Source organism: Bombus impatiens, unplaced genomic scaffold (genome assembly GCF_000188095.3).
Source record: "Bombus impatiens unplaced genomic scaffold, BIMP_2.2 scf_0317, whole genome shotgun sequence".
NCBI classification, from domain to species: domain Eukaryota; kingdom Metazoa; phylum Arthropoda; class Insecta; order Hymenoptera; family Apidae; genus Bombus; species Bombus impatiens.
In genome coordinates this window covers 834508-855952 of record NT_176736.1, presented here as the reverse complement: position 1 = coordinate 855952, position 21445 = coordinate 834508, and the positions used below count along the sequence as shown (strand labels likewise).

General features: G+C 31.7%; 6 protein-coding genes and 1 long non-coding RNA gene across 19 annotated transcripts in view; 4 read left to right on the top strand and 3 right to left on the bottom strand.

Annotated features, from left to right (window-relative positions):
* The window catches only part of LOC100744323, a 22839-nt gene extending 17190 nt beyond the window's left edge, over positions 1-5649 (top strand). Inside the window, exons 5-6 of the mRNA XM_012385004.3 lie at positions 1-128; positions 2446-5649. Of these exons, the coding sequence (XP_012240427.1) occupies positions 1-51 (51 nt within the window). The 3' untranslated portion in view covers positions 52-128; positions 2446-5649. The remainder of the gene's footprint in view (positions 129-2445) is intronic.
* LOC100746573 (pseudouridine-metabolizing bifunctional protein C1861.05) overlaps positions 1-7471 on the bottom strand; it is a 35272-nt gene extending 27801 nt beyond the window's left edge. The window contains exons 1-5 of the mRNA XM_033320444.1: positions 6886-7471; positions 6453-6815; positions 6043-6382; positions 5822-5949; positions 5673-5732 (exon numbers count right to left, since the gene is read on the bottom strand). Coding sequence (XP_033176335.1) covers positions 5673-5732; positions 5822-5949; positions 6043-6382; positions 6453-6815; positions 6886-7116 — 1122 coding nt within the window. The 5' untranslated portion in view covers positions 7117-7471. The remainder of the gene's footprint in view (positions 1-5672; positions 5733-5821; positions 5950-6042; positions 6383-6452; positions 6816-6885) is intronic.
* Positions 7472-7634: 163 nt separating this feature from the next.
* On the top strand, positions 7635-13004 carry LOC100744206 (very-long-chain (3R)-3-hydroxyacyl-CoA dehydratase hpo-8). 3 transcript variants are annotated; one of them, XM_033320469.1, is made up of 6 exons: positions 7635-9442; positions 11289-11331; positions 12051-12168; positions 12237-12472; positions 12596-12777; positions 12849-13004. In XM_033320469.1, exons 1-6 carry the CDS (start codon positions 9427-9429, stop codon positions 12926-12928), a joined length of 675 nt encoding a protein of 224 aa, XP_033176360.1. In that variant the 5' UTR covers positions 7635-9426; the 3' UTR covers positions 12929-13004. The 3 variants fall into 3 exon arrangements, with proteins under 3 accessions (XP_033176360.1, XP_012240510.1, XP_012240509.1); XM_012385087.3 differs by lacking the exon at positions 11289-11331 and having other exon boundaries at positions 7636-9442; positions 12080-12168; XM_012385086.3 differs by lacking the exons at positions 7635-9442; positions 11289-11331 and adding an exon at positions 11359-11825.
* On the bottom strand, positions 12295-12638 carry LOC117151600. The gene is made up of 2 exons (XR_004461629.1): positions 12553-12638; positions 12295-12519 (listed from the first exon to the last, which is right to left on the bottom strand). It is a non-coding gene; the product is annotated as an uncharacterized LOC117151600 (long non-coding RNA).
* A 466-nt stretch (positions 13005-13470) lies between the features above and the next one.
* On the top strand, positions 13471-16180 carry LOC100744089 (NAD-dependent protein deacetylase Sirt2). 7 transcript variants are annotated; one of them, XM_033320467.1, is made up of 7 exons: positions 13471-13675; positions 14209-14341; positions 14589-14831; positions 14947-15303; positions 15400-15595; positions 15674-15866; positions 15951-16180. In XM_033320467.1, exons 1-7 carry the CDS (start codon positions 13658-13660, stop codon positions 16017-16019), a joined length of 1209 nt encoding a protein of 402 aa, XP_033176358.1. In that variant the 5' UTR covers positions 13471-13657; the 3' UTR covers positions 16020-16180. The 7 variants fall into 7 exon arrangements, with proteins under 7 accessions (XP_033176358.1, XP_003489025.1, XP_012240396.1 ...); XM_012384973.3 differs by lacking the exon at positions 13471-13675 and adding an exon at positions 13987-14138; XM_003488977.3 differs by lacking the exon at positions 14209-14341.
* Positions 16093-21405, bottom strand: LOC100746454 (probable 2-oxoglutarate dehydrogenase E1 component DHKTD1 homolog, mitochondrial). 5 transcript variants are annotated; one of them, XM_003489079.4, is made up of 13 exons: positions 21098-21405; positions 19870-20159; positions 19461-19680; positions 19004-19353; positions 18694-18915; positions 18448-18605; positions 18112-18379; positions 17808-18015; positions 17333-17745; positions 17143-17263; positions 16819-17007; positions 16669-16754; positions 16093-16604 (listed from the first exon to the last, which is right to left on the bottom strand). In XM_003489079.4, exons 1-13 carry the CDS (start codon positions 21267-21269, stop codon positions 16497-16499), a joined length of 2805 nt encoding a protein of 934 aa, XP_003489127.1. In that variant the 5' UTR covers positions 21270-21405; the 3' UTR covers positions 16093-16496. The 5 variants fall into 5 exon arrangements, with proteins under 5 accessions (XP_003489127.1, XP_024223042.1, XP_024223043.1 ...); XM_024367274.2 differs by lacking the exon at positions 16819-17007; XM_024367275.2 differs by lacking the exon at positions 16819-17007 and having other exon boundaries at positions 17261-17263.
* The window catches only part of LOC100743668 (cell growth regulator with RING finger domain protein 1), a 43576-nt gene continuing 42800 nt past the window's right edge, over positions 20670-21445 (top strand). The window contains exon 1 of the mRNA XM_012384980.3: positions 20670-20825. The gene's annotated coding sequence lies outside the window, so the exon portion shown is untranslated. The remainder of the gene's footprint in view (positions 20826-21445) is intronic.

The window sequence follows — 21445 nt, the reverse complement described above, 5'->3', positions numbered from 1 at the left end:
GGCAGCCCGGGCACGGGTATAACAGCCGGTGGTCAAAGCAGGCGCACCTGACTATGGAAGTGGTGGCGAAACACGTCGAACCGTCTACTCTACAGGAGCAATCGGTCCGCCGAGATCACCGTGTATAAGTAAGCTAATTCGTATATGCCTGACTCTCTATATGCGTGAATTATCCTGTCAATAACACAGCATGACAGGATGATCTTTTTCTATTTCAAAAAATATAAAAAGAGAGAGATGATAAAATATGAATAAACCCTCGGATTCTCGTATTCGTTTAACCACTTAACGGATAAAGTTTCCCTCGATCTATTAACGATATTAAATATTTTTATAGATATAGGTACATGGATGTAAAATGCATATTTTGTAAGATATTTCGATACAAGATATCGTGCACGATCTATACAGATCAATGGTTAAATTAAAAATAATTTATGCCCATATATGTTACAGGAATGTGCTGTTAGGTGGTTAAATTCTTTTCATAGAAAATAGGAAGGAGTTCTCTTAGCCAGAAGAGTTACGATGATAGTTGCATATAGAACATAGAGAGTTCTTTCTGATAAAAAGAAGAGCCGATCTTTCACTTGAAAAGACAATGCACAAATGTCATAGGCACAGCAGATTATAGAGACGTATCGAAAGATATTATGTTGGGAGTATTGATTTTCACGTTAACCCGTCTTCAGCGTTTCCGTTGAATCCGAAGGGAGATCCCTGTTCGATCCTTCATTTCCTTTTTGTCTCTCAAATCACGCAGTGTCCGATCAACGTTCCGCTATTCGTTTCTTGATATACTAACGGCGGTATAAAACGGGTAGTTTTTTCTCGATCGAGTCGGCATAAATCGATTTTATTCGGTCCAATTTTCCATCTTCTCTCGTTATCGGGAAATTGTCGAACATCAAGGAACGAAAATGATATTGTCGCTGTTATGACAAAATTATGAACGCGTAAACTTTCAAGTCTTCAATAAAGACGTAGACCGAATATCTCTTTATTTTTGTTCTTCTGTAATTTAGGTAAATTAAAACGATAAATACAGTATAATAAATTTAACCACGATGATTATACTCTAAACTTGCTATACTTTAACCGCACGATATTGGCTTTAGAGAGACGATGTTGCCACCCTGCCCTAATTTCTTCGCTATTAAATGCGTAAATCGCTGTGTATACACGTGTATCATACGCATACGCATATGTTTCAGGTCCCATTTTAGATGTTCTCGCTCATTTCGTAGAGAGACGAATGCCCGCGTGAACACGAGCTTCGATTCATTTTCAAATCGATAAAATAACGAAACTAGACGAAAGAGATCAGACTGAACCTTTGAGTCGCTGACTAGTCGAGGATTGACATTCCTTAATATTTTTCTACTAACTCTCGCTAGGATCTTTCCTCTTCTATCTACTAGGCAAATTGCAATTGTAAAATCGACCTATAAATCGTCATACAATAAACCTGCAGTAGATAAGGGGCGAAAGAATCGTGATCGTGAGTTCCTGACATCAGCAGTTTGCCAGTTTCCTTTCAGGCTGGATAGAGAGTACTGATGTTTTTCTACGAGAGAACTTATTTTCGTATACTGTAAGAGATTGTAGCGCATCGTTGATCTTATCAGATAGAAAATAACGTAACGACAGAATTATACACAGTTAAAAGGATTGCGAGCCATCTGAGTCGCAATTAAGAAGGTACACCGTATGCAGATACCTTTCTCTTTTATCTTTACATCTTTCTACTCGCTTGAATCGAGCATTCGTAACAGATCGATATTATCCGGAAATTTCCACTCTTAATTGACAATCGCCTGAATTAGGAAGACCGGAAAGAAAATAATTGGTCGATAATCGATTTTAATTCATCCTATAAGAGGAAATTCTAATTACAGGGGGAATTCGATTGCATCGAAACTAACGTATCGTTAATTTTGATTCTATTAACGAATCTCTATTTTCGTCAAATTGATGAAGTCTCCTATTCAACATCCGTTTCGCGAACTCCTTGATCGAATTAAAGTCAGACATTTTCGTAATCTCGATTGGACTCGAGTTTCCAGTATATTTTTAGAAGTCAGGGGGTTAATTGATAGAAACGCTAGATAGAAACGGTAAATGACCCATACCAAAATTTTTTAAAACAGACAAGTTTATTCTGTTAACGTTAAACGAAATACTCTAACGCGACCGAACATTTATATCCCGCAGATAAATAGATCTCGCGTCTCAGGATTCGAGCATGGTAAAATTAAGCAAGACAGCAATGCCAGAATATTAGATGATTGTATAAAAAGAATAAAAAGTATATAAAGCAAGAAGAGAGCATTTAATTCGAAATTTAAAACGAAGTAAATCGATACAGCGACGGGATTAATAAACACAAACGAAATGCCCAAATCAAGCCATATACAATACTAAGCGTATGTTCATTTTTTAAAGGATAGGTCAGCAGACCGGAGCTAAGGTTTCTAAAGATTCTACTGACTTCACGAGCACACCAGCCCACAATAAGCGAATAACGTTCAAGGTTCTACGTGTCGCCAGGAAAGTGTATCGTTGAATCGTCTTGTATCAAATAGAACACAGTCTAAATCCTTATAGTCGATGATAGAAGTTTGTTTTTAAAAAATGGAACCGTTTCGACCAGGGCTAGACTAGACTAGAGTATAATTTGACTAGTTCCTTCGTTTCGTTCTTTTGAAAACCTCGTGGCACGACAGATCGGTTCAATCGTTTAGTAATTACAGGAAATTTTAAAGATACATTTTCCTCGTGACGTCGTATACTGCGATGCGACTCGTAGTGCTGACGAACAGAGTAAATTTCCGTTTGCGTGACGACACAAGACGGCCACATGAAGCGAGAGTCGACACGAACGAATTACAAGGAAGATGGAACAAGAGGAGACGGAAGAAAAAAGAGAAAGGATGGAAGCAAAACATTACGAAAATGAGAAAAAAGCGAAAAAAAAGAAGAAGTACGTCGAAGCTGCACAAAAGGGAACATAAAAGCCTGTGTATGCCTTTCGACGTCCTTTCGATTCTCTTTCTACGCGTATTCCTTACATGTCTTTCCGTCCTCGCACGGTCAGTGAATAAAAAAGAAACCAAAAAAAAAAAGAGAAGAAAAATAATCAATTACTTTTGTAGATTTATTTTTAGCAGTAAATTTTCCTATATGAAACTATCTCTCTTCGAATCGAAACAAACCAAAGAGCGTTTCAGACACGGAGCCGTTGTATACTGATTTTTATCGCGTGAATCATGCTAGTAGTATGTCACAGTGTAAAATGTAACTATCGTTCGCTATTTATAAGGATAATACTCTCCAGCAGTTTGGTCCTTATTTTAATTAACATCGTTTATTACATCGTCATCACATGTTTAATTAGCGAACGATGGATTTTCTCTTCATCGCGTTTCTGACCCAAAACCGGCGAAAGTTGTATTAAGTTGTATCAACGCACTCGGTTGCATTTATACACGACGAGAGTACAGTGCATTGCTCGCTATCAAAAGTTTTTTAGTACCACACTATACCGGCGAGATATATATATCAAAGGTTAATCGCTTATCGTCACGCGAACGTTTATTTTTACTTGTTTTTTCGATTTTTCTTATCCCTTTTATGGTGAAATTCTACTAACAAATTGTTTCGATGAGTTAAACGTCAAGGATTACATGGATGCGATAGTTACGGCAGAATATTGTGGGATACTACTGCCAAACTGATTCTCCCTCTGCGAAAATACGATTATATAGAAAAAAAAGAGAAAAAAATAGGAAATCTGTTTTCTCGACGAGCTACTATTACTTAGCGAAGATATAAGAAAAAAAAGATAAAAAAGACCGAAAAATTGCATTGGGAAAAAACACATATTATATACACACAGAGAGACATACACACAAAGTCACCGCATAAGAGTAACGACTATAAATTCCTAGTTCTTTTTATATAAAACGATACATGCAGCGCGAGTAGTCTGTATTGATTTGTGCAGTAAGTCGTATAAATATAATACGATACTCAAAGTAATTGGCTTCCTAGCTAGGATTAATCGAATCTTAGGGATTATATACGTTTACGAATGCAAAGTAATGGATATACGTATTTAGTAGATTGTATATAGCGATGTAGTCAAATATTAAGAGTCGATCGTCTGTTTAAGAAAAAGCCAGAATCAATTGCATACAGTTCAATCATGTATATGTTGAGAAACATCAGTTTTCTTTACTCTTGTTTGGAACAACATGAATGAAAGTCACGAGGCTATCAAGAATCAAGATACAAACTGTACAGTTCATCGTTAGACTTCAGATTTGATCTTTTGTCTTTCTCGTAATCGTATCAGTCTGGGCAACAGGGTATTCTTAGCATCGTACGTTATGACGCATAGATTACTACCAAAGAAACTATTTATTACATGACATGTTTATTAATGCGCATTGCTAATGATGTACATTTTTGAATACATATTTTGTTCCTTTTAGTTCTATCACATATGATTTGGTATCATTAAAGAAAAAACGAAAAAAAGAACGCGAAAGGAGAAAAATTGCATTCCAGATAATCGAAGGTTCTTTCTTAATCAGGCCATCGAGTTATCGTTGAATGTATTAAGCTACAATAATAATATGAAAGCTTACACCTCGCAGACATACAGCCTCTGCCACTAAATGTATATAAGGGTATACTATATGTAAAACATACGACAGATAGCGTTAATTGATTTTTAAACCGATCATTTAGAAAGGCAACTATGTTACTGCAAGCCGCCCAGAAATGAAAACCTACACGCTACCTTTAATTAGAATAAGCTTTGAAACTTTTGACTAAACGAGAAATTGATGTACTGGTTTTCATGTTTTGATTCGTTCCTTTGATTCGTTCAATCATCAGATCGTGTATTTGTTAAACGAACGAAAGACTCGTATCTCTATGTTTTAGTCAAACATATATTCAGATAACAATGAATAACGATCCCATAATGAAAAAGGCTTTAAAAAAATTCAACATGTGTAGTAATTTGTAACTGATTGATATTTAAATGTAACATGTATATCGAGACGAATGAAAGAGAGGGAGCTTTGAATAGTGCCTGCTTAAGAAACCTAATTTACTGTATCTGTAAATGGTTAGATATGGTATGTACGTTATTTCGTACACGGTAAACCTAATAGGACTACCGTAGCCAAGTATGGATAAAAGTGTAACTAGAATATAAAATACGTTCGTTATACTTTCATAATCATGCATATTATTATGCATAACGGAAAAAGTTTATCTCGAATTTTTTTTAAGAAATCCTCATAAATACTTTTTTCAAAAAGACATTAAGAACAACTTAGAAGAATTTAATTCAAATGACTATTCCTTTTTAAAATGTTCTATCTTATATCTTAATTTCAATATATTGCATGGACATAGTTTTCTACCTCTGGCTTTAATCATACTTTATGATTTTTATATTATATTATTCTATCAGATCACTCTTCCCTATACTACACTATGAGTTCATATTATTCAATACATATTCTTAAATGTACATAAAACCTATGTGGTCGTAACTGTATGTAAATACTGTTAAACGTTCTATAACTTCTCTGAAATATGAATACAAGGAAAATTGGTTATTTAGTATAATTCTGACTTGAGACTTGACTTACTTTTATCTCGGATTCCTTCACTTGCAACGTCGTATCCATTATAGCTCCACCAATTACAATCTATGACATAAACAAATTACCCGATGAAAATAAAATGACTAATATCTTATATATTTTTTAAGGTAAACAAATATTTTTGTTTTATTTACTGGATTTCTTTCTGATGTCAGAATGCACTTGGAAGCACTATCGTTGAAAGAGCTCTGAAAACTCTTTTTAGCCAAATTCACTGCAATTTCTGCTGCAACACTTGCATTGTTTTCTATGAGTGCCATATCTGTTGATTTTAAAAAGACAAAAATTAAGTGACAAATATTAATCTTGCTTATGCTTTCTTAATTTTTATATCAATGGACTTATTTATACTTACTAGCTCGAAGAGATTGACCATGTGTAACCTTATTTAATTCTTCTAGCAAAAATGGTGTGACATTCTTTCCACTTACATTTTTACTTTTTGCATTTTCTAAAGCATTACATATAGCCAATTCCATTTCTTTTGAATCTAATGCATATTCTGTAGGAATAGGGACAGCAAACAATAATCCTGTTTGAAGACCTAATTCCCTTTGTGCTTTAAGAATCTTTGTTGCTTCTTCTGAATTTGATACTCTATGTGGCACTTTTGTCTTTTGTAATGATTCAGTGCAGTAAAATGCAGGAAAATAGTTTGTTTCACCAATTTTTATAACTGGAACTCCTTGTGTTTCCTACAAATGGAGACAATTACAAATCTCTATTGTAATAATTATTATTTTTTATGCAAGAAAATATATTAACCAGATATTCTAATGTCTTCTCAATATCTAATATAGATTTAACACCAGAACAAACAACAGCTACAGGAGTACGCCCAAGCTCTAGTAAATCAGTACTAATATCAAAACTCTTTTCTGCACCACGATGGACACCACCAATGCCTCCTGTTGCCATTATAGGCAAATCTAATAAATTTGAAATTAACATTGTTGCACTAACAGTTGTTCCTCCATTTAGTTTTTGGGCAACAACTGTTGATATATCTCTACGTGAACACTTAATAGTTTTAGTAGAATCTGATTTAGCTAGTATTTGTAGTTGTTCATCATTCAAACCAACATGTATCTGTCCATTTAAAATTCCTATAGTTGCAGGTATAGCACCCTAAAATGATATAAAAGTATAATGTAAAAGAAGCAATATTTTTCTTTCTTTAGAATTCATAAACAATTACTTTTTTTCTAACAGTGTTTTCTACTTGAATGGCTGTTTTCAAATTATCAGGATAAGGCATTCCATGAGTAATGATTGTTGATTCTAAGGCCACAATTGGCAGCCCATTTTTTTTTGCCACTTCTATATCAGAACTACAAACAATCTTGCAATTGCTGCTGGCATTACGGTTATTTAGTGAATTAATCCTTTTCACTGCTTTAAGCAATCTTTGACTATTCAACCACTGCATCTTTATGTTTTTAGGTAGATATGAGTAATATAAAAAGATTCAAGAAACATTCATACAACTTGCTGCTTATCATTTGACAATAGAATGAAATGGTAAGTTAACAATAATACGTTGAACATTGATAATATAGTAATATCTACAAATTATAAAGACAGTGTATGGATTCTTTACACATATGATTAACCTATATAAACTTCTTTTCTCCCATCAGTCCCCATAGGACAGCAAATAAATGTATTATAAAATAAATTCGATGTAAATTTCGATAACAAATCTTTTCGATCTATCGACTTTATATATTGGGAGCTTAATTCAACAAATTTTAAATCGATAATTAATCATAAATATTTTATATCTAGAACAATATCATAATAATTTTTCACTGCTGTCATGTGTAATTATTTAAGATAATTTAGTCGAAGATAATTTTGGTAATTAGTAAAATATTAATTACATCCTAATTTTATTAGAAAAATTAATTTACTTCTAATTTTTTATTGTTTATAATTTCTATTAGTTAAAAATATTCTTAACACGTTGAATGCCACGCCAGTTTTACAAGGTTTGGCCGTGGCTCCACAATGAATTTTTTTATTATACGATACATATAATGTTGAAATATTACCTACAAGAGATATGTTACGGTGTATAATCATTATTAATGAATTTATCTCACTGAGGTCACCGGTGACCCCCATGGCGCTGTAGTGCAATTTCGCTCGATCCACTTAATTTTTGCGATTATCAGTTATCTCATATTGTTTCTTCGCGTTGCTAAATAATTTTTCTATACTGTTACGTCTCGGGACCTACCATAAACCATAATCCATCCCTCGGTCATACTTATTCGGACCCGCAATAATCCTAAAGAACCATCACAAGATTTAGCATTTTTTACCTTACTGTCAAGCCCCTTAATTGCCATCAAACATCTTACAAGTTGAAACGTTCCTTAGGGTTATTGTTCATTAAGGTAAAACACGGAAAAAGCGGGGTTTTCCCATGTCCGACGGCCACTGGTGGGGGGCGCACATAATAGATCTATATTTCATGTATAAATAAAACTATTTTTATACATTCTATACTGCATTCATTTCGTCACACCATTGTAGTAACGGTGGTAATAATAAAAAATTTATGACTATTGACATTTCTTCCAATTATATATTTTTACTAATCTTGGTGCGCCGGTCACCGGTGACCTCCGTGGGGCCACGGTCAAGTTGAGTGCCGGTCACCGGTGACCCCCATGACATTCAACGTGTTAAATATAAATATAAAGTGTCGGACAAAATGGTAGGACACTTTACCTATTTGTGTATTTCATCTTGTTAAAAGAAGGAAATATTTCGCATATCCTATATGTTGAATATTTCCAGAATAACACATTAAATTTCATATTCATACGATAATACATATACAATACATACAATGAGGAAGTTAGGGGAAAAATAAGCATGGACTGATATTAATTGGATAGTTAATGTTAAGGTTGATAGTTCTATATTCAAACGTATATACGTAATATTCAGTTAATATTCTCTCTCTTTGCTCGATTAATATTCTCTCGTTTTGTTTGGTTAATATTCACAGGGTCATCCCCACTATTACCTGGAATTGACCCGCTCGGAGTTCGCCCGAGGCGATCGTCCGTGTTATCTAATTGGTAATCGATGGTGTCAAGTTACCAAGTCATTGTATGAAGAAAAATAGAATTTGTTTTTTTACCTTATTATTATGAAACTATTTTAATCAGATTGCTGAGGTTTTAGCAATGGAAATGATACCGAACATGACTACATTCGAATGACTTTGGACTATTCGGATTAATCACGATTAAGAAAAAAAATGTAAAACGAATATTATAATTCATTAGCATTTTTCATTCAGTTTCTTGATAATGTAGAATAAATCACTTTTTCGAATGATGTCCTAAAAAATTGTGTTATTTGAGCAATTCTTGGAATGCACTTGCTCGGGTAACACGGACCTGACAAACATTAATCATTTAGCAAGCAAGAGACAAGTGAAGTCTACGAGACTACGCAGCTTTATCCAAATTCATAATTTAGTGGTGTCTTTAAAAAAAAAGAAGAAATAGCAATGAGTCGTGAAAAACGTCTTAAACGGTGGAAAATTGAAGAAATGATTCGTTTATGATCAAACAATTATGCAATTACCTAAATTCACAAAATAATAAAGTGGAGTCGTAATGTGATATTACATAATCAATCACGATACAATCTCTTAGGAAACTCTGAAAGAGATTTTCATTTCGTAGTCGAATAACTACTGACAGAAATTGTAAGAATGGAAAGTAGGTCAGGTAAGTCTTATAATTTTTTCTAATCAAATACAGCCCAAATTTATATTTCTAACTTCTTTATTGTATGTCATGAACTTAAGATTATATGTATATTTTCATCTTTTAATTACATGAAATATACAAATAGGTATGTAAGGTGTCCTATCATTTCATCCCGCATTGTATAGTAACTCTCCTTTTTGAACTAAAATCTACAAATATCATTAAATATTTTACTAATACATATAATAAAACATCGAATATCATAGTACTGAAAACCTCGATAGAAAAACATAAACATGTTGCAATTTCTCATAAAAATATAATATAATCGATTAAAGATCAAAATTAACAAATAATTAAGGAAATATTAAATATTTCAAATACTTATTTTTTAAATAGTTCTTGAAAACTTCGAATTTTTTTATTGTTAATATGATTATATTTTTAATAGATATAGATATTAAAAAATTTAAGGTATACAAATCTATATGTGCGGAGCACGTTTATTTGCTATGTTATTGCAATTTATTACGTCAAAATTTATTTATGAATTCAGAAAGGAAATGGCAATTCATTAACATATTAATATTGAATTAATTTTATAATTTACATTTTTCTTGACGTATATAAGTAGAAGAGTGTAACACGTACGTAGACCGTAGTGGTACACATTGTACATATATGGACATACAGTCAGTCTCGAAAACATTTAGACACTAGCCCAACTTCATATTCTACTTGATGTAAAAAGAAGTGAGTCTTTATGTCTCAGAAATATTCGGACAATTTATATATTGATGTTAAAAGATCTAAACTGATAATTTTTTTATAAAAGTTTGATATATATATCTGGGACTCCTCTTGGTTAATAACATATTTTAAGCACTTTAATATGTTGAAGATTATGTTTTGTTAGTAATCGAGATTGTATTTTATTCCTCTATTATACGAATTTACCATTTTTCTTTATTTATTTATTGTTGTCTTTTACTAATTCTACGGTCCAGATCATTCCATATTTCTAGTCATACTTCTGTAAGAATAAATACAAGAATATTAGGCCATATCAAAAATTTAAGTTAAACAAAAAGCAACAATAAATATTAAAGAAAAATGATTAAATTCGTCTAATTTATACATACTCAGTATAAAATAAAGTTCCCGAAAAGCATCTGTATATTTGGATTAATCTCAAGAATCACTGGACGGACATTGGTGCGATTTTCATTATTTTAAAGCGCATTTCTCGAATAAGGTTTAGGTGTGAAACATTAACCTATGACGAAAGGAAGCAGGAGTCGAAAATATAAACCAGAGATTACAGATATTCACAACGCAACAACGACCTTCTTCGTTACAATCGTATTTTGTTTAAAATCTGCCACGATATAGCGAGGAAATATGATCCCTCCTTCGAGCAATGTCTTTCTCTTTTCGATGTGCGGCATGTCTGATGTTTCACGACTTCACTGTATGACAATCTGTGTTATTTCGCGAACTGCAGAATAATTACCGAGCCAATAGAAATTCACAAAATCGTCAGCCATTTTATTAAAAAAGATTATATGTATAAGATTTCGGGCAAAGATAGGGTATATCAGAGGCTAATAAAGGATTAAAATACAGTATCGATTACTCACACAAGATGATTTTTAATAGATTAAATTATTTAAGATAATTATTGAATAAAAGTAATCGGATAAAATATTACACTTTTATAAAAAAAACTGCCATTTCAGTCCTTTTAACGTCAATTTATAAGTGCCCAAATATTTTTGAGGCCGGCTATATATAGTTTTGCATATTGTACTGGATTTTTTCTAACATTGGAGGGACAAAGTCATTCACATTAACATTTTTACAGTTTTAGAATTTATTCTTAATTACCAAGGTGAAGTTCGTAGAAGGTAAGAATATTGCGCCAATTTACACGTTTTACACAATGTATTATACCTTTTCCCTAAAAGTAAATTTCTAGTTTTCAATACTAATTAAATATCATATATCAATCATGTGTCAATTTGTTTAAATTTTATCATTTATAAAATATCAGAGAATAAATAAGAAAATATTAGGTCTTTTCAAATTCAAGCTATATAGGAAATTGCTACGTTCCTGCTCGGGTTAAATGCTGTATGTACATATGTAAATATGTATGTATGTATCAGTAGCGTACTACACTTACATACTATACTTGACTCGACCCGTATTCGCCAGTTCACGTTGTACATCCGACGAGTTATGAATTTGAAAGGCACGTAGAAGTATAATAATTATTTATTATTACTGTTATAAATAAGTAAAGTCACACTGAATTAAAAAATATAAATATGAAATCGAAGAAAACAAATAACGTCGGATTATTGTATTTAAAGACTTATAATTTGCTACAAGTATTTGGGTAAGTATTATTACTTTCCTCGCTTTCACCAAATTATAATGAAGTGATTATAAGAAAAAACATTTTATTGTTATTCAAGTTTCACTAATTAACATTTCTGTAATTTCTGCTATAATGTTTAACAATCTAATCTTAATTGAAAAGTATGTTTAATAACTTTGAGATGAAAATAGGTATTATAGAGAATATTGTTAAATATATTAAAATAATTATGTATATTTGCAGTTGGAGTTATATACTTTATAAATTTGTAGTGAATGATTTTTCTTCTACGACAGAAGCAAATTTGTGGCAGAATGTTAAATGGCCTGTTGTTATTTTTCAACATGCTGCTCTTTTAGAAGTAAGCAATAATATTCATCTTGGTTTTGTTCATAAAAGATTGCTTAATAAAGCATATCTTTATTATAGATAATCCATGCTGCAACTGGTTTAGTTAAATCAAACCCTGTACTTACAACTTTTCAAGTGTTTAGTCGTATTATAGTAGTGAGTGGTGTATTGTTGGCAACTCCAAATAATTATGCGGCGTCATCTTATGGTCTTCCATTAGCCATCTTAGCATGGTCAATAACAGAAATAATTCGATATTTGTTTTACTATATGAATCTCAATGAATTTGTTCCTTATTTTCTCACATGGCTAAGGTATGTAATTTAATCACTTCATAGATTTTTTATATAATAAATAATATCTATTCATTAAATATTTTATTTATTAATAATACCTATTTTTCAGTATTCAAAATTGAAATGTTTTAATTATTACAGGTATACGTTATTTATTGTATTGTACCCAATAGGTGTAACTGGAGAATTATTATGCATATATTCAGCTGTAAATTATGCAAACTCTCATCCAGAATTCTGGAGTTACAAACTTCCTAACTCATGGAATTTCATATTTAGTTATTATTTCATTCTTATAACTATTATGCTATCATATATTCCTCGTAAGTTTCTGAAAAATGTATTATCATATCATATATTGATTATATAATAATTTCTTCTCTTTATATTACAGTTTTCCCACAATTATATTTGCATATGTTTGCTCAAAGACGTAAAATTATAGGAGGTGAAACATCCAAGAAAGCGAATTAATATAAAGGAAATTTTGATATATTTTATTAATATTTTATAATATTTATGATAAAAATAAATATTACAATATATAGCATGACTGTTCCTGATTTAGAATACCATCTGAAAATTATATACCTTGTGATGTATTATAATCCATTATAAGCAAATTATTACTTAGTTATAATAACATTAATAAGATTAAAACAGTTTTTAGGAATAAAGATTAAAATTATTTAATTATGAATCAACTATCATAAAATATTAGACATTTTTAATAACATTTAAAATTACTTGCTATAATTTTTATTATAAAATATATTATAAATTCATGAGTAGAAAGATCATCTGTACTATCCCCTCTATCTATATATATACTATGCTATCATATTATTAAACAGGATTTACTAATTAGATAATAAATATCATGTATATTAGTTTTAAAAAATGAGGATTTTATATTATTTACATTATTTATAGGAATAGCTACTCGAAATAATACTTATAATTTGCAAAAATATCATTCGATATACATATGTATTAAAAAAACAAAATACAAAATCATAAAGTATTGCCTGTATGAGTTTTATCGAACGCGCGTCATTTGATAACCTATTCTAATCATATGTTCACAAGTAAATATATGAATAACACTATTTCTTTAGTGTGACAACGATAATAATTTTACTTAACATTAGTTGAAGAAGTTACACGAATTTAGAAACATGTCCGGAAACATGTCCGAACACAATGATGACACGGAAAAAGGTAACGTTTTCAAACTGTCATTTGTCTTACATAATGAAATTCAATTTTTCTTGTATATCAGTTTATAATCGTTATTTAATTGTTTAATAAAATTCACAAGATTAAATTTTCTATTTCACTACATATATTTTTTAAAAAGCAAAAACTTAAATAAATTTTCAATTGAAATCCTTAATTTCATAATTTAGAATATCGAAACATTATTAAATGACAAAATCAGTATCTTTTATTATAGTATTATAGTGCTTTCTGATTTTTTATCTATTTACGATAATCCAAATTATTTATCTAATAAACGCAGATAAGTGGAACATGATTACGATAGAGGTTAACTGTCATCCATAAGAGTTTGAAACCTTATTAATTAAATAATATGGTAAAATGAATTAAGTGAAATTATTGTTCTACACTGATTGTTATAATCTCAGAGTACCTAAATTTTCATATCATCGTAAAATTTTAGGTAATTGTTAAATGACACGTGTCTTTATTGAGTTAAATTATAATTATAACATCACGATGTCTGATTGCAGTGTGTCAAAATGTTTCCGCAGATCATTTTTCCTTTAATTAGCCGTCAGCGGCAATTACTCGGCCAACAACTCTGGCGAAAATCTGTATTTATGTATTTTTATTGCAACGAGTACAATGAATTTATTTCTTTAAGTAACTTATCTAAATGTCTTTGTTTTCTACATTAAATTTATTGTTTTTTTATTATTTCAAAAGGTTAACAGTGCATGTTACATTTTTGAAAAATAGGAACTAGACAGTCGTGATATATAAATATGTGACAAAATTTAAAGTATTTAATTTATTCTTATTTGTCAAATTGTTTTACTAACAAATATTACATTCATTTATAGCGTTAATTTGTATATTGCTATATATATTGTTCATTTATTTGTATCAGAGAAGAAATCAAATGAGGAGGCTACAAACAGTTCTTCAGAACAAGAAGAGGTAGAAGATTCTGATATGGAAAAGATTCGGAAATATTTGGCACAAAAGTTAAAACTTTTTGATTCATCAGATTATGATGAACAGTCACAGCAAAAAGTCCTCCGTGAACTTAATATAGATGGAGTGGTAGATTATATAAAAGAAACTGAAAACTGTAAAATTATTACTATGGCTGGAGCTGGTATCTCCACATGTATGTTTTAAGAAATATTCCTAGTCTTGAATTAGTTGTATATCTATATATAATTTTGAATTATATATATTAGGTATATTGCACAAAAATGCTTCTTTTTTTTTATGTTTTTTAGCTGCAGGAATTCCTGATTTTCGATCACCATCAAGTGGTCTTTATCACAATTTAGAGAAATATAATCTACCTCATCCTCAAGCTATTTTTGAGTTAGATTTCTTTATGGAAAATCCTGAACCATTCTTTATGCTTGCAAGAGAATTGTTACCTGAAGGTTTTAAACCTACACCATCCCATTATTTCATCCGTCTTTTATGGGAAAAAGGACTACTTTTGAGACACTACACCCAGAACATCGATACATTAGAAAGAATGGCTGGTTTACCTCCTGAAAAATTAGTAGAAGCTCATGGTACATTTCATACTGGTCGATGCCTTAAATGTAGAGCACCATACACTCTTCCATGGATGAAAGGTACAACTTTTTTCTTATATATATTTTTTAATGTTATAGTAAGATCATAATTGTTACAATTAAATACATACTTTAAACCTCAGTACCTATTTTCAGAAAAAATTATGGAAGGTGTTATACCAAAATGTGAAGAATGTAACGAAGGTGTAGTAAAACCTGATATAGTGTTTTTCGGGGAAATGTTACCCGAACGTTTCCATTTCCTTATCGATCGGGATTTTGCACAAGCAGATCTTTTGATAATTATGGGATCAAGTTTGGTAGTGCAGCCTTTTGCATCTTTAGTAGATAGGTATGTATTATTTACAAGTATCATATTGTTTCCTTCATTCTCCACATTCAATTAATTATAATTTCAATTTCTTTGAAGGGTGCGACCCAATTGTCCACGCCTACTTATCAATAAAGAAAAAGTAGGTATGCAAGATCGCTTATCGCGACTTTTAGGACTGCGACATGGCTTGATCTTTGATACACGAAGTTCTCATGGCGGTCGTGATGTTGCCTGGTTAGGTGATTGCGACACTGGCTGTCAATTATTAGCTGAAAAGTTGGGCTGGGGCGTACGTTCCATTAAATTTAAATTATATTTTTAGTATGCTTTAAACTCAGAAATATGTCTTATATAAATCTATTTTCTTTTTTAGGATGAATTAAAAGATCTTATAAAAAAAGAACATGAACGTTTAAGTGCAGAACATACCAATAAGGATTAAGCTCATCAATTGTCTTATTACAATGTAAATTTAGTTTTTTAGATTACTTGAGATCTAATTTTGCTGCTATTTCTTTGAGGACGAAGAAATTATATAGATGAATAATATTTTGCTTCAAAGGAATTGTAAAAACATTGTTTAGAATGTTAAACTTTTATCACAACGATATTGAAGAGTCATTATTTTACTTGTATCTATGTCATCATTTCTTTCTATAGTATATTATATTAAATTAATGGTGAAAATTAGAATTTTTGAACAAGTAATTTTTCATACAATTAGCATTTGATAGTACATTCATGTCATGGATATATTTTATTAATAATAATGTTGATCCATTACAATAATGATCGCTTAATGACATGTAAATAATTTATTTCCTCATATAGTATATAATGATGTTATGCAAATAAATGTAACTTTTGGCAGTTGAATTATATGTATAAATAAAACAGAGTAAAACATACAATACAAAATTCATTTCATATTAAAGGGTTTCACGGTTACTTCCTGAGCTTCCTGCTGATGTAACTTTCCCGCACCTACAGCTGTTGCAGCCATGGGTTTACGACCGCTATATTTTATCTGTAAGTCACAAAATTATTTTTACAAATATGTATCTCAAATATTACTTAAATTATTAACTTACTAGTCTGCCACATAAATTTTCGAATCGAGATTTGACAAAATTCCATGCTCCCATATTTTGCGGTTCTTCTTGACTCCATATGAAAGCTTAAGGAAATATTTATATTAATATTTTAAAATATATTTAAGCAATTTATTTTGTATAACTTACTCTTGGCGTATTTATATCTATCGATCTCTTGCAATAATTCTTGAACTGGAAAAGGGCATAAACTCTCGACTCTAATAATTGCTACATTCTTTTGATCTGTGCTTTCTCTAAAGTTATCAAGAGCATAATAGTGTTTACCGCTCACAAGGATCACTTTAGTCACTTTTGATTCTTCTACCTTTTCATCTCCTGTTAAATTATTATTTATTAAATTATTATTTTATTTCATTTGGAGTCAAATATAGCTAAAGGAGGGAGAAAGATGAAGACAAAGAGAGAAAGAAAGAGAGGGAGAGATCATTTTTTTTATTGTATTCAACATACCAATAACGGTCTTAAATCTAGTCTGTGGTTGCATATCTGTTATTGGCGAGGTTGCTGCGATATGGCGCAGCAATATTTTCGGAGCCACTATTATTAAAGGTTTTCGAAAATTTCTTACCATCTAACAGAAATAAAGACAATTTATTACATTAAAAATATAATTAAGGATCTATTAGAATAAGGATCTTACTTGTCTCCTTAATAGATGAAAGTATTGAGCCGGTGTCGTAGGATTTGTCACACATATGTTAACATTATCACCATCAGGTTTATCTTCGTTACTGTCCGTAAGTTGTAAAAACCTTTCAAGTCTGGAGGAACTGTGTTCAGGACCAGCGCCGTCGTAACCATGTGGTAAAAGTATCGTTAATCCGCTACTTAGCATCCATTTTGCCTCACCACTGGTTACAAAAGTATCGATTATGATCTGTGCTCCATTAAAAAAATCTCCAAATTGTGCCTCCCATATCGTTAAGGTAGTTGGCATAGCTATACTCATGCCATACTCGTATCCTAAGACTGCTTCTTCAGACAGAATACTATTAGCTAACTCTAATTTTCCTGTTTGTCCCTCGACCATTGAATTTAGTGGAATATGTATATCTAAAATCATGATTGATGATAAGACTTTTATTAATTTATGATTAGAATCATTTTATAAATACCTCCAGTGGATTGATCAACAAGCATGGCATGTCTATGGGAAAAGGTACCACGACCAATGTCTTGCCCGCTTATTCTTACATTATACCCTTGATATAATAAAGTTCCAATTGCTAAAGCTTCGGCAGTAGCCCAATCCAAATGTTCACCACTCGCTATTTTTTTTAATCGAGATTGAACATGGTTTTTCAATAATTTGGGATGAATTATCTGTTGCATGATAAAATGGTACGTTCAGTTAGCTGAACAATTAGGGAATCAATTAGGGAAAATGAGCAGCATTTATTGTATAACCTATGTTCTCACCGAGTCATCGTCAATGTGAACGCTCTTTTCGGCAATGAACCTCAATAGGCTTAAATCAACTCCCGTGTCCCACTGTGTCACGCTCGCATCAGCCTGCTGTATTTCGCTCCACAAGCCTGCAAAATAGGTAGGTTGTGGGACATAATTATCCGCTTCATTCAAACCTTGATTCAATTTGGCCTTGTGATCTTCGATGATATTTTTGGCTTTTTCCATTGGAAGAACATTGTTCTTTACTAGTTTGTCTAAATATCGATCTGGTACTGATCTAATTGAAAATAAAGTAAAGTTAATTAGATTCGACACATCCTATTATTATAATTGAGAATTACTTACGGGCGGCTATGTATAATTTTATAAATAACAGGATTTGTAAAAGCCGGATCGTCCAGTTCATTATGACCCCATCTTCTGAAGCAATTCAGATCCAGGAAAACGTCCTTCCTAAATTTTCGTTGATACTTGAACGCTATTCTAGCAGCCCGGATAACCATCTACGATATTTGAAAATTAAAAAAACTACTAACTAAAAACATACATATGTATATATATAGGAAGAAATTAAAATTCTATTTTGTATACTTCAGGATCATCTCCGTTTACATGGATCACCGGAGCGGAGATCATTTTGGCTAAATCCGTGCAGTATCTGGACGATCTACCTCTGGAAGCTGGAGTTGTGAAACCTAATTGATTATTGATCATCAAGTGAACTGTTCCACCTATTTCAAAGTGAGGAACTGCGGATAATGCTAAGCATTCTTGGTCAACTCCTTGAGCAGCGTAAGCTGCATCCCCGTGAACCTAGGATAAAAATTGAAATAAGTTCAATACATCGATTTGTTTCCAATTCTACTTTAAATTTTGTCTGATTAATTATCAAACGTCTTACTTGAATATTTAACACTTTATCGCTCCATTGAGCGTTCGCATCTTCACTATATGCTCCGTCTTTATTTGCTTGCATCATTCCTCGAGTTTTTCCCATGGAAACAGGATTTACAGCTTCCAAATGTGAAGGGTTTCGTAATACCGTAACATGGAGGCTTTTCCGATTAATATCAAGGTTTGTGGAAGATACAAAATGACTGATCACGTCACCAGTTGCGTTCACGTTATCCGGAAATTCAGAGTATCCTCGTAGCTGTCGAAATAATTTTTCCGGTGGAAAATTCAACATTCCCGTGAGAAAATTTAGTCGACCTCGATGGGCCATGGCAATTACAATATATTTTAAATCATCTGCAATTTCATTTAATTGAATATACATAAATTTAATCTTGAATCGATAAAGTATAGATAAAGAGATGATCCATGTAGTCTTTTTCTAACGATGCATTTTTATTTACCATTGGCACATAGTTTAAAAAATTCATAGTAGAAGGCCATCATGCTCTCAGCGCCCTCGCCACTGTACCTCTTAAAGTTCACGAATTTGATGGCCAAAAATTGATCGAAAGTTTGACTCTTCAACATTTCCGTTGCGATGCCGATTCGCGTTTCGTCCGTCACGGGTTCCCTTGAACTTTTTTCTACGGTCTCTGCAAACCATTCTCTTTCCTCCTCAGTCTGTGTAGACAGTAATAGAAATCAGGTACTTATACAGATCTTCTACAAAGAAATAAACTAAATAAATAAATATTCGACTTATTCTAATAGAAGAAAATAATAATGAAAGAAATAAACTAAATAAATAAATATTCCAATTATTCTAATAGAAGATTGCTTTAAATTTATTCATGATCAATTACATATTACCTCCAAGTAGCTAAATTCTACTCCTATATGGCCAGTGTATGTCTCGTTTAAAAATTTTAAAGCCTCTTCTACTGTTCCTTCATCTTTCCCCATTGATAACATCCCTCTGAATGGAACTTTATCATCCAAATTTAAACCGAATCTCTCTAGTTTCAACTCTGCCAATGGCACTGGTTTTTTTGACGCAACAGGATTTATCTCAGCCTGTTTATGACCATATTCTCTATAGGCGCTAATCAGTCTATAGAAGTTGCTGTTTTTCGATCGTATTTCCAGGTACTCGTTTGGTACTAGAAATACGAGGAAGAATAGAAAGAAAAATAATGGTAAAAACCAGTAGTTAATATTTATTTTTATCGTATATGGATGTTAAATCATTTTTACGTTATCGCGAAACGTTATCGGTTACTCTCTTGCGTAATAATAAAAATATTCCGCGTTGCGTTTATTATCTTTATCCTAGATTAGTACACTAAGCTTTTCCATATTAATTACAAGTAACTTTAAGATCACTTTAAGTAATATGAACATTACAATAAATATCTCGATATTGAAAGGAATATATTAAACGCATAATAACTTCATAAAAATATATCAACATGTTTATATGAATTTAAATGAATCATATTCAAAAAGATTAGATTTCATATTCTTTCATTATTTAAAAATGGAATTCAGATATGTCAAGTCCTGATTATATTCGTGCTATTTTTTTAAAACTGGACACCAGGAATTTGAACTTCAAATTTATTGCGCATGCGCGATGCGCACATAGGTGAGAGATTTTCACGCGATTGTTGGGCAGTTGCTTGGGAGAAAGCGGGGAATGTAAGTGTTGTGCGTGCGTTCAAAGTTTCAGTTTGGTATTTTGTGGTTAAAGCGCAGTGATTAGTGTGATTTCACGTTTTACTCTTATGCTGAAGACATGGATAACGAAATCTGAGGATATGTGCAAGGTAAGAATGATTTATTTCATAAAAATATGCATTTTCTTTCTCAATTTGAAGATGCAACGATGAAACATATTAAAGCTCACTAGCGACACAACGCGGGAATTTTAATAGTTAGTTTTCGAATTCGAATTATGAGCTTGTTCGTTAAAACCTGTCGCAAATATCAATATAGTATCGAATCCCAACTTTTTGTCAAAATGCTGGCTAAAATTTGTATTATTTTTTTATTTTTTACTTATTGTTCCAAATAAATGGAAAAATAATATTCGAAATACCTTCAAAGTGTCTTTGTGGCCTTGGTCTGTACCCATAGACGCCATTTTCACTGTGATAGAGTCGCGTATAGATTTTTAATCGGTAATTTATAGACCTCACAGCCGGATGCTTGTCTGCCCATTGAAAACGTGGGTGTTTGGTTCTACAGAATGTTCGAAGAGATGCGTGCATTCTTGTTTTCGTTACGAAATCTACAGCTTAACTGGCAGTTCTCCCTATCGCAGTGCCCAAGTGAGTTTATTACTCTTAGCTCCCCCTCTTTCGACAGACCATTATTCAACGTTATCTGTTTACTCGAGATTGCCGATATCACAAGTATGTATTATGAATGGTCGATTTATACAAAA